This window comes from Lottia gigantea (genome assembly GCF_000327385.1).
Source record: "Lottia gigantea unplaced genomic scaffold LOTGIsca_38, whole genome shotgun sequence".
NCBI classification, from domain to species: domain Eukaryota; kingdom Metazoa; phylum Mollusca; class Gastropoda; family Lottiidae; genus Lottia; species Lottia gigantea.
The window spans coordinates 1,679,284-1,693,808 of NW_008709295.1; the positions used below are offsets into that span (position 1 = coordinate 1,679,284).

General features: G+C 30.5%; 1 protein-coding gene across 1 annotated transcript; it reads right to left on the minus strand.

Annotated features, from left to right (window-relative positions):
- Window positions 1-255: 255 nt before the first annotated feature.
- Window positions 256-1,305, minus strand: LOTGIDRAFT_163192 (hypothetical protein; the record flags this gene model as incomplete). The annotated part of the gene is made up of 1 exon (XM_009059253.1): window positions 256-1,305. One exon carries the CDS (start codon window positions 1,303-1,305, stop codon window positions 256-258), a length of 1,050 nt encoding a protein of 349 aa, XP_009057501.1.
- Window positions 1,306-14,525: the final 13,220 nt, after the last annotated feature.

The following is a 14,525-nucleotide window of genomic DNA, read 5'->3' on the forward strand; positions in this document are numbered from 1 at the left end:
GAAATCAAAGATGGTAAAAATAGATTTATAGATTTTGGTAACGAGGAAATTGTTATTCAACTGCATTTAAAACAAAAAAATTAACACTCTTCATTCTCTTCTTGAATAGTAAGGTAATCGAAATCATCAAATTCATAGTTTTCATCCAAACTCAAGTCATCTTTATTACTATAAGGATACATGATTCCTTCATCGTCCGGTGCTTTTCTCTAAACGAGATTCAGATAACTTCTAAAAACTTTCTGTTGTTTATCATCATCCTTTTTCCCATGGTTTCTTAAATTCATTCGTCACATCATGTCCACTAGCTAATCGAATACAATCTTCTACAGCTATCTTATCATTAGAGTAACCCTTTAACGTTGTCTTTTCTTTTAGAATACCGTCGGAAGTTAGAATGATATTGTATTTAACTTTTGGCGCTAAATATAAACCATATATAATTCCACCATCGCCGTAATCATTCTTTCCTTTACAATAATCATTTTCGGACACCAACCCAGCTTCATTTAATTTATCCCAATTGCTAGACGAAATGTATAAACTAGAAGTATCTGTATAGTATATTTCCGGCTTATAAAATCCATCTATCACGTGAATAAAATTATTCATTATTTTTTTACTGTGAGATAATACGAATGATCCCAAATGACTAGGTGTTAGTCGTGTAGATTTAGGAGGTGTACAGTCAAATTCTTTTTCTTCTTCATTTATCTCAACGATATATTGAGTCTCTTTACTTGAGGAAAGCTTTTTGCCGTATGAATCGAAGTTGGCTTTTAAAGTTGCTTCACTCCATAAATGTCTCGATGTAGTTATATCCTTCTGAATAGATTTACCATACAATGAATTACCTAATAATTTCATACAATTACTGCCTACGATATTACCTTCTCGTTTATATTTATTTCTAAGATCTCTCAAAATTAAAATATAATCTCTATATGGTGGAGTTTTAAAATTTTCTTCGTATACTATACCATCTAATATTTTAATAATTCGTCCACCGGCTTTAACTATTTCTTGAATATCGACCGATGTTAAAACTTCTGAACAGAAACCATTTCTGAACCTGATTTTAGTGCCAGTTTCCTTATTACCATCTTTGTTCGTAAAAGTAATTTTATCTTTAGCTGGTATGGGTTGGAAGAACATCTTGGTAGGATATTCAAACCAGACTTTTAAAATAGCCGTTCTAGGTCTGAATTTCTGCTCATTAAAGAGCTTAACAAATTCTTTATTTTCTTCTTGTAGAAATAGTCTACAACTTTCCGCCCTCGGATATTCGCTATCTAAATCCGACATGGCGGAAACCGTTAGCATCAAAGGCCATTAGTTTAGTACATTTTATTTTTTTAAGTCTCGAATGAACCTCCGTTTTATCTTTTTTACTTTTACTATATTCTTTAAATAAATCAATTATATTATCACTTGGTGTTTTACTAAACTCCTTTAATACATCCATTTTATTCGTTTCAAATGATTTTCGATTTGCCGAAACTCTTCCTCCTTTAATGGATTGTCTGATAAAATATCTTATAAAAGGGTGTGTATGTGAGTAAATTTTTTCTACGTTTTCTTTTTCGGTTGTGTGTTTCGGAACCATTCTAGTAGTTTCATACCATTCTACTTCAACCATTTCTTTATGGTAATGATACAAATAATACCAACCCTTTAAAGATAAAGAAGGAGCCGTTAGATTATTGGAAATATTCTGAAATACAACTTCTTTCATAACTTTGTTATATTTTATCAAACAAGCTCCGAGACATGACGTATCTGTTTTAGCGTAAGGTTCCCATTCGTGTCTTAAAGATTCCCAATTAAAATATCGGTGTATTTTGCAATATTAATATCGGTGATCTTTCTCAAATTCATAGGTAGATTAAATGAATTTCCCCATGCCGCCAAACTAGATTTTTCATGTTGATAGGAACATATGAAATTAATATTTTGCAGATAATTAGAGTTGCCCATTATTTGTTTTTGTCTTTTCCATTTTTTCTGTAAATATTCATGTGAATGAATTAGTTAAAGGTAGAGACAGAATGGCTGTCATTATCATCTTTACAAGTTCTACATACGTTTTCATCGTCATTATCTTCTATTTCTGTAATGCCTAAGGTTTTGTTATTTCTTTTAATGAGACAGAAATGCGATTTATGTAAGTAAAATACCCAATCTGATTCCTCGGATACTTTCTTTTGTTGAAAATGTCTATGTTTGGGCATATATGATTTTGAAAAACTGTTGATGAAATCATGAAATTCTTTTGTGTAGTCTTCGTTTTGAAATTGTTTCTACGTAAAATGATTTTTCCTGAGAAATACCAATCAGAAGCATCCGATTTTACATCCACAGTTGCGAAGAAATTGCAAAAAGTTTTGGCATTAAAGCCTACAAATTCCATTTTTTGTTTGTGTTCTCCATCTTGAATTATCTCTCCATCTAACTCAATTTGTCCTTTAAATGTATCAAATTTATCAGAGATAAGATTAATAATACTGAAAAAAAGTTCATTTGATTTAAATGTTTCATCGTCTAAAATTTCAATTTTATTCATATTTTTAACTATTTTTAACTAGGAATTTTTAACTTTTATTGATGATATTTCTACATCAAATTTATCTAAAATTTCATTGAATTTTTCTAATTCTTCAATGGTTATGTTCTTATCTTCTCTCGATCTTTCGAAAAAAATGAATAATTTATTAAGATATGTATTAAAATTTCTGTTTTCTTTTTATAATGAGCTTTCTGTTTTGATGTAAAACCTGAAGTAATCAATCCACAAGATGAAGTTTGAACGGCAGTGAACGCGGTTAATACAGTTGGGACAATTATTGGAAGCATTAATCCACCGGTTACGGCTGTTGCCACCGTTATCCCTACTGTTAGAACTGTGCTTAATGTTTTGAAAACAGAATCAATTCTACTCCATTTTTTCTACATTTGTTGAAGTGTTTTAGTTTTTCTTTTAGTTCATTTTGTTTTTCTGTCATGTAGTTTTGTCTGCTTTCTAGTTCCATTTTTTAGGTAAGTAAATTAAGTGAACTTCTGATAAAGCAAAAGATGGAAAGTGTTTAACATCTATAATAGGTTTCCCAATAAGATCTCCATTCTTTATTTTTTCATTATCTGTCATAATTATTTCAGGTTTAATACCAAAAACTTTTACTGATACTAACGACATTTGTTCTTTCGAATCATTAATCTTATTCAGATGAACTGAAAATTTGGGTTTTTCGATATCGATTGTTATTATACATCTACAGGTATATATACCTCTAACTTCTGTTCCCTCATTACGTTCAATTATTGATGAAAATATTATAAATTGTTTTTACCTTGATGACTTTTATGAATATCGATAGAGGTAAATAAATCAGTTGGATAGATAATTCCGTCTTCATATGAAAAGCTATTATTAACAAAAGTCTGTCGTTTGTAAAAAGTCATAACTACTTACTTCTTTTTCTCCTTCTGGATTTCTAATAATAATCTTCTTCATTATCTGGTGTGATCAACAATGAAATGTAGGGTGTTTAGGTCTTTTTTAGTGTAAGAATTTATGAAATGTAGGGTGTTTAGGTCTTTTTTGGGGCCTTTCAATTTGGTCGCACTTTCCCCATGAAATGAAATGGAATGGGGAATCCCCGTGCGACCAAATTGAAAGGTCCCATACTACTATCATCATCTTTTATTGTTGGTATCAAAACATTTTGTTTTTGTTGACTTTTATGAATATCAATTGAGGTAAATATATCGTTATTAACAAAATATAGTTTTAAGTATTCATAGTCTGATGATCGTAAAAACTCATAACTGCTTGCTTCTTTTTGTGGTTCTGGATTTCTAATAATACTTACTGATGGTGGAGTTTCCGTTTCCAATATCATTTGAAATTCACTAAATGAAAGATTATTATCTTCTTTATCTGGAATGATCAACATTCTAAACCTATCTATATATTTTCCACTCGTTTTAATTTCATATCAGTGATCATTCTTGCCGTTTTCGTCGTTAATTTCTAATTCTTTAGTTTCTACATTTTCTGTACCATTGATAAACTGGAGAACTTTGCGAGCGTTAAATTGAGAATTAGATGAAAATCCTGATTTTTGTCTCAAGAATATTGAATCAACTTTTACCTGCAAAGGAAAAATAATTTCAATTATAAGTTTTCCTTTGAAAATAAAAGTAGAATAATCACCAAGAAACATTTTAAGGGGATTATCATTTTTTTGTTTATATACTCATATATTTGCTGTAAATCCATATATATTTTTATATTCATACTCTTTTGATCTATCAATATTATCAGTAATAGAAGCATCACTAAGACTCAAATTTCCAAATGGAAGACTAAAATAATATGATTTATTTTCTTTCTTGAGATACTTTTCTAATGCGACTATATTTTTGTCCTTTTTTTAAAACTAGGTTATTAATAGTGGTTATCTAATGTTGAATAACACTATCATCAATGTTCTGTATTTGTTGTTGAATATAGGTTTTGATTTCGCTATCATCTATGTTTTGTATTTGTTGTTGAATATAGGTTTTGATTTCGCTATCATCTATGTTTTGTATTTGTTGTTTAATATTTCTTAGTTCTTTTTGTAATTCACTGTTAAGTTTAGTTTCCAGAGCATTTAATTCCTGTTCAAACGCACCTTCATTTTCACCTGGAATGTTATCTATTAATTGTTGAATGTCTAATTTTTGTTTTGCAATCTTATCCTCTGATTTAGATATTAATGAAATAAAATTTTGTAACTCAGTTTTATTCGTTACGTCGACTAATTGTTCTTGAATAAAACTTATTAAACATTTTACCTCTTGTTGAAGTTTAGTATCATTAATAACATTTTTATTATTTAGTTGACGTTTGAAGAATCTTTTCTCATTACTTATTTTATCTTCTAAATGTTTTTATTTACTTCAATTGAATTTATTTGTTCCCGTAAATATTTCTTGTGAACAGCGTCATTATCGTTTTCCGGAGACTTTCGCCCATCTCATAAGTTGAAAATTTGTGGTTGTATCGGTTCCATATTTATCGAGAAAGATATTCATTTTTAGAAGTCGGTTTTTTGAAGTTCGTTATGATAAAACCTACCTATGATTTGTTCTTTGTCTTGATTGATTAATTCATATATCGGAGGTGATGTGGTGTTTACTTTATCAACGATGAATATTTCGTTTGTCCAGTATCCAACGTAACCTTTTTTGAATTTACTTTTATATTTGAAAATACGAACTCGATCTCCGACTTTAAATTTGGGTTTAATATTCAAATTCTTTATTTCATTTTCGTAGTTATGTTGTGCGTTAATTGACCTTATAATATTTTGATTATTTGAGGCTTGTGTCGGTGTGACACCTATAAATGAATGAATTTTGTTATTGTATTCATCTACAACCTCTGGTAATATTTTAAGCCATTTTTGGGATTTCAATTCCGTGAACTTTTTGAATAATTTATTTTTTAGAGTTCTGTTATATCTCTCAATAACTACAGCTTTACCTTCATTATGCGTGCTGTAAATTTCAAATCCCAGAGATTTCATGTTTATATTATAAAATTCACTTCCTTTATCTACCCATAGTTTTTCTGGATGTCGGTTAGATTGTTTCATAATCGTTTCAAATGCGTGTTTTGTTTTTCAAAGGACTAACCCATGCATATCTCGTATACAAATCTATAACTGTTAAGCAATATTTATATCCTCTTTCGACTGGCATATTAATTAAATCGGCTGACCATATTCCATCTTTTTCAAATACTTTAACTTTTAAAAAGTTTTTAGTTTTTCTAAATTCTTTATGAATTTCATCCGCTAATCCCATGCTCAATGTCATCTTTGCTTTTAACAGTTTTATGATCATAGCCCTTTGCATTCTCTCTTTGAAAGTTGGATTTGGAATATTTTCAACTTTAAAACCTTTTACTTTCCTTTCTTCTAATCTCCTGTTTCGCAGATCTCTTATTAGTTATAATTCTTTCAACTCCTTAGATTGTTTCACTGTGTCGCTTAAACTCTTTCCCGCTTGCGCGATTGAGCCGATGGATTTCGCCCCGGATGAAATGAGTGATTTGTTGTTTGAAACAAAGCTAGCTACTTTTGGAATTATTGGTAATGAAGAAAAGAATCCGTCGCCCGAACAATCTTCGAATTTGTGTTGTTCGTGTTTTAGAATTAAACTCATCCTATTTTTAAATGCGTTAATTTAACGAAGAAATTTTGGTCTGTTTTTTTTTCGAAAAAAAGAGTTATCTCCCGTCTACTAAAAATAACATTATTTAAAACGAGGCTATTAAAAAACCGGATGTTATGTTATTTTATATAAGGTTATTTTTAATATGCTTTTTTTGATGGAATGTAGGAATTGATTTAAGGTGATTTTGGTTTAAGAATTTATGAAATGTAGGGTGTATAGGTCTTTTTGGGGACCTTTCAATTTGGTCGCACTTTCCCCATGAAATACTACTGATTTGTACTTTTAACTTTACAGATATTTGAAAATTCGACTTTTTACTACCGAATGATAACATTTTTGAGTACCGAATGGTATCAAATTCCAACGTCTTTTTACTACCGAACGTTAAACGGTTTAAACGATGGGTTGACTATTGAATGTTTACATGCTTTTCTTTTCGGTAGAAAATCCCATTGTGACTTTAAAATGCAACGTTTTATCACTGTATTTTTTTCCGATTCTGGTCAGAGCGCCCAGCCAAAACTGCATATGTCACATATTAACTGACATCATTATCTGTCATAAAGAACGTGTCGTTGTTTAAATGTAAAATGAAGCATTTTTTCCAACCGGAAATGACGTAGGACGTAGCCAATCTTGACGTCTTTCGAATTACTGCCTCAATTCTGAATCCATTTTTGATCAAATTTTTGTTTTGTTCTTTACTTGTAAGTAATGGCTAAAGGATAGCACTTTAAAGCAAAAAAATTAAGATTTTGATTTTGTCGCTGACTTATTTTCTTTTTAATAATAACGTTTTTTCAACCTCTACAATTTTATTTCGATCGATCTGAAAATTTACTAGTTGATAAACATTTTGATTGCAAACAAAATTTTGTTCTCAAAATTTCTGTATCACTTCCGGTATTGACGTCATTCGCTCTTAAAGTTGAATTTTTCGGACTAAATTTAGGTCGCATTTTTACTATGATGTAAAGAGTCTCGCCGCATTCACAAAGCGAAATTCAATATTAATTGCGGAATGACATTCATCTTAAGCTAAAGACACATACATGCGGTTCGTGGTCCGGTGGCGACGCGATGCGTTCATTTCACCGGATCGAAACAAACATGGGTATGTAATTGACATGACACATACATGCTATTGCATTGCGTTGCTATATTTCCCCGCTGCGTTTCACCGTACCAAAAAGTCTCGGGACTTTCTGTCTGGTGAAACGCAGCGATGCCGCAGGTGATTTCCATTATTTTCAGACGTCATTGTGGGGAAACCCCATCTTTACAGAGTGGAAGCCGTCAACATGCCACGTCCAGCAGCAATAACTCAAAATTTAACGCAAAAGTGAACCGCGCGTATGTGCCATACCTACCGCAACGGTACCGCATAATTGCACCGGTTTGCCGCAAAGCAGACATCGCACCCGCATGTACGTGTCTTCAGCTTTAACGTTAATAGCCGAATTGTCCGGGAATTGCCGAATGGTGATTATGTTTTCATTCAATGCTACATGTGTGATACGCACTGCCTCAGTACCCGTCTGCACGGCTCTAGTTCTACTTTTATTTTCAAAGGAAAACTTATAATTGAAATTATTTTTCCTATGCAGGTAAAAGTTGATTCAATATTCTTCAGACAAAACTTACATACAACTAAAAAATTTAACGCTCAAAAAGTTCTTCAGTTTATCAATGGTACAAAAAATGTGGAAATTAAAGAATTTGGAATTAATGACAAAAGCAGCATGATTCTTCACTTAATTGAAATTAAAACGAGTGGAAAATATATAGATGGATTTAGAATGTTAATCATACCAGATAATAAAGAAGATGAATTTCCATTGAGTGATTTTGATGAATATGAATATCATTAGAAATCCAGAACCAGAAAAAGAAGTAAGTAGTTATCACTTTTTACGAACGACCGACTTTGAATACGTAAAACTATATTTTGTTAATAAAAGTTTTTTTTACATAAAGACGGAATTATCTATTCAATTGATTTATTTACCTCAATCGATATTCATAAAAGTCATCAAGGTAAACAATTTATAATATTTTCATCAATAATTGAACGTAATGATGGAACAGAAGTTGGAGGTATATAGACCTGTACATGTAAAATAAGAATCAATAGCGAAAACCAAAATTTTCAGTTCATCTGAATAAGATTAATGATTCGAAAGAACAAATGTCGTTAGTATCAGTAGAAGTTCTTGTTATTAAACCTAAAATTATTATAACAGATAATGAAAAAATAAAGAATGCACAACTTATTGGGCAACCTATTGTAGATGTTAAACACTTTCCATCTTTTGCTTTATCAGAAATTAATTTAATTTAATTACCTAAAAAATGGAAATAGAAAGCAGACAAAACTACATGATAGAAAAACAAAATGAACTGAAAGAAAAACTAAAAGCACAGTTCTAACAGTAGGGATAACGGTGGCAACAGCCGTAACCGGTGGATTAATGCTTCCAATAATTGTCCCAACTGTATTATTCGCGTTCACTGTCGATCAAACTTCATCTTGTGAATTGATTACTTTAGGTTTTACATCAAAACAGAAAGCTCATTATGAAAAGAGAACTGAAATTTTAAATACATATCTTAATAAATTATTCATTTTTTTTTTCGAAAGATCGAGAGAAGATAAGAACTAAACCATTGAAGAATTAAAAAAATTCAATGAAATTTTAGATAAATTTGATGTAGAAATATCATCAATAAAAGTTGAAAATTCTTAGTTAAAAATAGTTTTAAAATAAAATTTTAGACGATGAAACATTCATATCAAATGAACTTTTTTTCAGTATCATTAACCTTATCTCTGATAAATTTGATACATTTAAAGGACAAATTGAATTAGATGGAGAGATAATTCAAGATGGAGAACACAAACAAAAAATGGAATTTGTAGGCTTTAATGCCAAAATTTTTCGCAATTTCTTCGCAACTGTGGATGTAAAATCGGATGCTTCTGATTGGTATTTCTCAGGAAAAATCATTTTACGTAGAAACAATTTCAAAGAAATAAAAAGATCAAAAAGGGTAGTGGTGTTATCCTACTTAAAAAGGTAAATGAATATATCGGTATAAATTGTTATATACCAAGCGATGGATACTGCTTTGTAAAGTGCGTAAATCGTGTTTTAAACGAAGACTACACAAAAGAATTTCATGATTTCATCAACAGTTTTTCAAAATCAAACAGAAAAGGAGTTGTGACAACTGCTAGAATCTGTTAAATTAATAAGAAATTGAAAACTTATTTTCAAATTTATATGCCCAAACATAGACATTTTCAACCAAAGAAAGTATCCGAGGAATTAGATTGGGTATTTTACTTACATAAATCGCATTTCTGTCTCATTAGAAGAAATAACAAAACCTTAGGCATTATAGAAATAGAAGATAATTACGATGGAAACGTATGGAGAACTTGTAAAGATGAAAATGCGGTAACACAAGTTTCACCTCTAAAACTAAACGTTTTTCCAACAATTCTCGATGATTGTTTATACGCATGGGATTGCGAAACCCATAGCGAAAAGGAAACGAATAAAGCCATTCCTTATTCTTGCACGTTAATTAATTTAGAAAAACTAAGAAAAATGTTAGACAGAATAAAACATAACTTTCCAGATTTAAATCCCACTGATAGTGTTCCAGAAGAATTTTATAATAAATTAATTAATATAGTAGAAATATTTGTGGGTAAAGATTGCATCGATCAAATGTTGCAACGTTTAGGAAAAATAGATTAAAAACATTAACATTAATTTCTCATAACGGTAGCGGTTTTGATAACTGGATCGTGCTTAAAAATGCGAAAAAACTAACGCAATGTCCACTAGTAACAGCTTTAACTAATTCATTCACCGATGAATATTTACAAAAAAAAAATGGAAAAGACAAAAACAAATAATGGGCAACTCTAATTGTTCGCAAAATATTAATTTCATATGTTCCTATCAACATGAAAAATATAGTTTGGCGGCATGGGGAAATTCATCTAATCTACCGATGAATTTGAGAAAGATCACCAATATTAATATTGCAAAATACACCGAAGATAATTGGGAATCTTTAAGACACGAATGGGAACCTTACGCTAAAACAGATACGTTATGTCTCAGAGCTTGTTTGATAAAATATAACAAAGTTATGAAAGAAGTTGTATTCCAGAATATTTCCAATAATCTAACGGCTCCTTCTTTATCTTTAAAGGGTTGGTATTATTCATATTATTACAATAAAGAAATGGTTGAAGAAGAATGGTATGAAACTACTAAAATGGTTCCGAAACACACCGAAAAAGAAAAAAGTTTACTCACATACACACCCTTTTATAAGACAAAGAAAAAAGTTTACTCACATACACACCCTTTTATAAGATATTTTATCAGACAATCCATTAAAGGAGGAAAATAAAGAATTTGTTAAGCTCTTTAATGAGCAGAAATTCAGACCTAGAACGGCTATTTTAAAAGTCTGATTTGAATATCCTACCAAGATGTTCTTCCAACCCATACCAGCTAAAGATAAAATTACTTTTACGAACAAAGAAGGTAATAAGGAAACTGGCACTAAAATCAGGTTCAGAAATGGTTTCTGTTCAGAAGTTTTAACATCGGTCGACATTCAAGAAATAGTTAAAGCCGGTGGACGAATTATTAAAATATTAGATGGTATAGTATACAAAGAAAATTTTAAAACTCCACCATATAGAGATTATATTTTAATTTTGAGAGATCTAAGAAATAAATATAAACGAGAAGGTAATATCGTAGGTAGTAATTGCATGAAATTATTAGGTAATTCATTGTATGGTAAATCTATTCAGAAATATATAACTACATCGAGACATTTATGGAGTGAAGCAACTTTAAAAACCAACTTCGATTCACACGACAAAAAGCTATCCTAAAGTAAATGAGACTCAATATATCGTTGAGATAAATGAAGAAGAAAAAGAATTTGACTGTACACCTCCTAAATCTACACGACTAACACCTAGTCATTTGGGATCATTCGTATTATCTCACAGTAAAAAAATAATGAATAATTTTATTCACGTAATAGATGGATTTTATAAGCCTGAAATATACTATACAGATACTGATAGTTTGTACATTTAGTCTAGCAATTGGGATAAATTAAATGAAGCTGGGTTGTAAGAAAGATGACTTGAGTTTGGATGAAAACTATGAATTTGATGATTTCGATTACCTTACTATTCAAGAAGAGAATGAAGAGTGTTAATTTTTTTGTTTTAAATGAAGTTGTATAACAATTTCCTCGTTACCAAAATCTATAAACTTATTTTTTATTTTTACCATCTTTGATTTCCAGATTTATATACGTCGTTTGAAATGGTTTCTATATATCCTATCGGTACAGTGAATGTTGGAAGACTGTAAATAATCTGACATTTGTATTTATTGAAAAAATCCACCGTTTATTAAATTGCAATGTATATTTATGACATCGATATCATTCTCGATATTAGCTTTGTGTAGTGCTAAAGTGGATTGCGTGTATATTTGTTTATAAAATCCTAGTAACGCATTCAATGTATTTTCTACGTTGAAATCAACTTGACTATTATTTCTTAATATCAATTTTATTTTGTTCAGATTCAAATTACCTTCGAATTCAATATTGTTTTTACCATTTGCACTTCCTCCATATTCAGATAGGTATTCGTTAAACTCTACGAATAAAAGGTACCCGATCCAGGAACATCTAACATGTGAACATTCGAATGTAATATATTTAATTTCATGCAAGAAATGCCCCAAACAATATGTAGGAGAAACTAAGAATAATTTACGAACTCGCTTTAATGCTCATAGGTCAGACATCAAATTAAAGAAAGACAAGCCTGTTTCTAATCATTTCAACCTCGACGACCATTCAATAGACGATCTCACCCTAATCCCAATTGAGCGTATAGAAATTGACTTGCCCGAAGATGAAACTACCAAATTCCGTCAATCTAGGGAGGCACATTGGATTGAGACATTGAATACAGCAAGACCTATAGGACTAAATATTCATCATAATGTAGGCATAGCACCCTTTGTTGTCCCGTTTAATACAACCAGCAATCGAGCAAGCAAGATAGTTCATGCCCACTATAAGAGCCTTCAAGAGAAATTCCCCCATGTCTATAAGCAGAAAATGATAGTTGCATATTCAAAAAATAAGAACTTAAATGATAATATTGTTCATAGTAAACTAAAAACAATCAGTACATAACAGATACTATACTTCTCGCCCATCGGGCGAGTTATTTTTTCTAATTTCAGATCAGAATAAGAACAGAAGAAAACCCAATATCAAGACCCTTAATCCTAATTTCTAAATAAAGTGTCTGCTCCACCCTAGGCCTGTACATTTGGGAGAATCAAACCCTCCCTTCCCCGAAATCCATTATTTGTTGATATTTTTATTTGGTTATTTTTTTCGTTGATATTTCTAATGGAATTGTAAACAGAGAAATACTTTAATCCCAATTCATATTCTTGATTGCGATCGAGTTCGTACTCATAATCTAGAGACAATTTAATGTCTGATTTATTTGAGGTGATAACGAATAGTTGTTCTTTATTTGACATTTTTAATCACGCTTTTATAATCATTTTTATCTATAATATCTTTCTCTAGGAGTCTTTTTAATATACAATTTACTTCATTATATTGTCTGTGTGATCGATGTCCTTCCTTCATTGCTGCTAATATTATTTCTAATTTATTAAGCAATTCTTCATTATTATCGGATAAAAAAGTTATACCTTGTCCAGATGCCACCATATCATCGAATTCGTCTATTTCTTGTGTGATTGGTGGATACTCTTATGCATAATCACCTAGCCCCTCTTCATCACGTTCAATTACGCTTTTATATAGTTTAACTTCTTTCGATCTTCTTGTTTCGGGTCCCGACTTAGTTATTGCATCTAGAAATTTGGAGTATGCTACTAAATCCATATAATCGGCAATACCAACAACATCCTCGCCATTCATTAAATCTATTAATCCTCTCGTTAATGTGTATATATAATATTTTGTATTGATTATAAATTCGGGGGTATTTGGACTAAATCTTATTCTAAAACCATTAAACATTAGCCCCGCTTCATCAACGATTGGTGAAATGCTCTTTGGTATATCTGGGCCAGGGTTTGAAAAATAATGTTTTACATCATCTACTGTCCTAATTATAATACCACCATATTCAATCGCTTTGAGGTGATGAGGTTCTATAGGAGGTGTGGGTTCTATAGGAGGTCTATATTCTAAAGCTAATTTCTTTTTAATATTCTCTTGAGATTTTAATATTGGTTGAAATAGAGTTTGTAGATTTTCTGTTAATCCAAGTTGTAATTTGTTTTTTTCAACTTGGGTCTTTATTTTATTTTTAGCTTTGATATATTCTCTATTTCTTTTTAAAATATTATTCCAATCGCTACTCATTTTTAAAAAAATAAAATTAACATATATCTGTCATAACTTTCACCTGCAGGTTTTCTAGTATTAACGAATATATATCCATGATCATCTGGGTTTTTCCATTGAGTTTTACAAACCTTTTTAAATGCATCTCTATTAATGGTGATTAATCGATTTAATGATTTGAGATAAATCTTTGTCGTTTAATTCAAATAATAAAAAACAATTTGCATTTTTTCTAATGAACATAGAATCCATCCCGTAAAAAGATTGGGATTGGTATATGCAGTGACAATTCTTGTTGAACAGCTTGATTTCTACGCAGTCGTCAAACAATATTAAGTTCTTTCGATTGCTATCAATATTAGACAAGTCTAGGTCATTAACATTTTTCGTAAGAAAAATATTTATATCTGTTGGATTCTTTGCTTCAATGTAGTTATCTATGATATATTTTATTTCCACTTCTTCCTCCTTGACTTCGTAATATTGAAATATGTCTTGAACATCTTTCTTTGGTAAATATTCTAAAGCTTTGAGGAATTGATAATACGATTGCTCTGGTGTTGTTGTGTAGATATATACTGAATCGAAATCTAAAAGGTTTGGTGTTGTCAACATGTTAAAAGTGAGATGAGTTTTCCCAGAACCTGAACTACCGCATATACACATGAGCATTTTTTATTATTTAATTTTATTCCAAAAATCACTCCTTCTCCTTTATACTTTGAAAGGAATAATCCTTCTCCAGTGTGTATATTTTTTAAAAATATTCCATTACCCTTATGTTAACTTTGACTTCTCCTGTGTCAATACTATCTATTAATTTATTGAATCCTTGT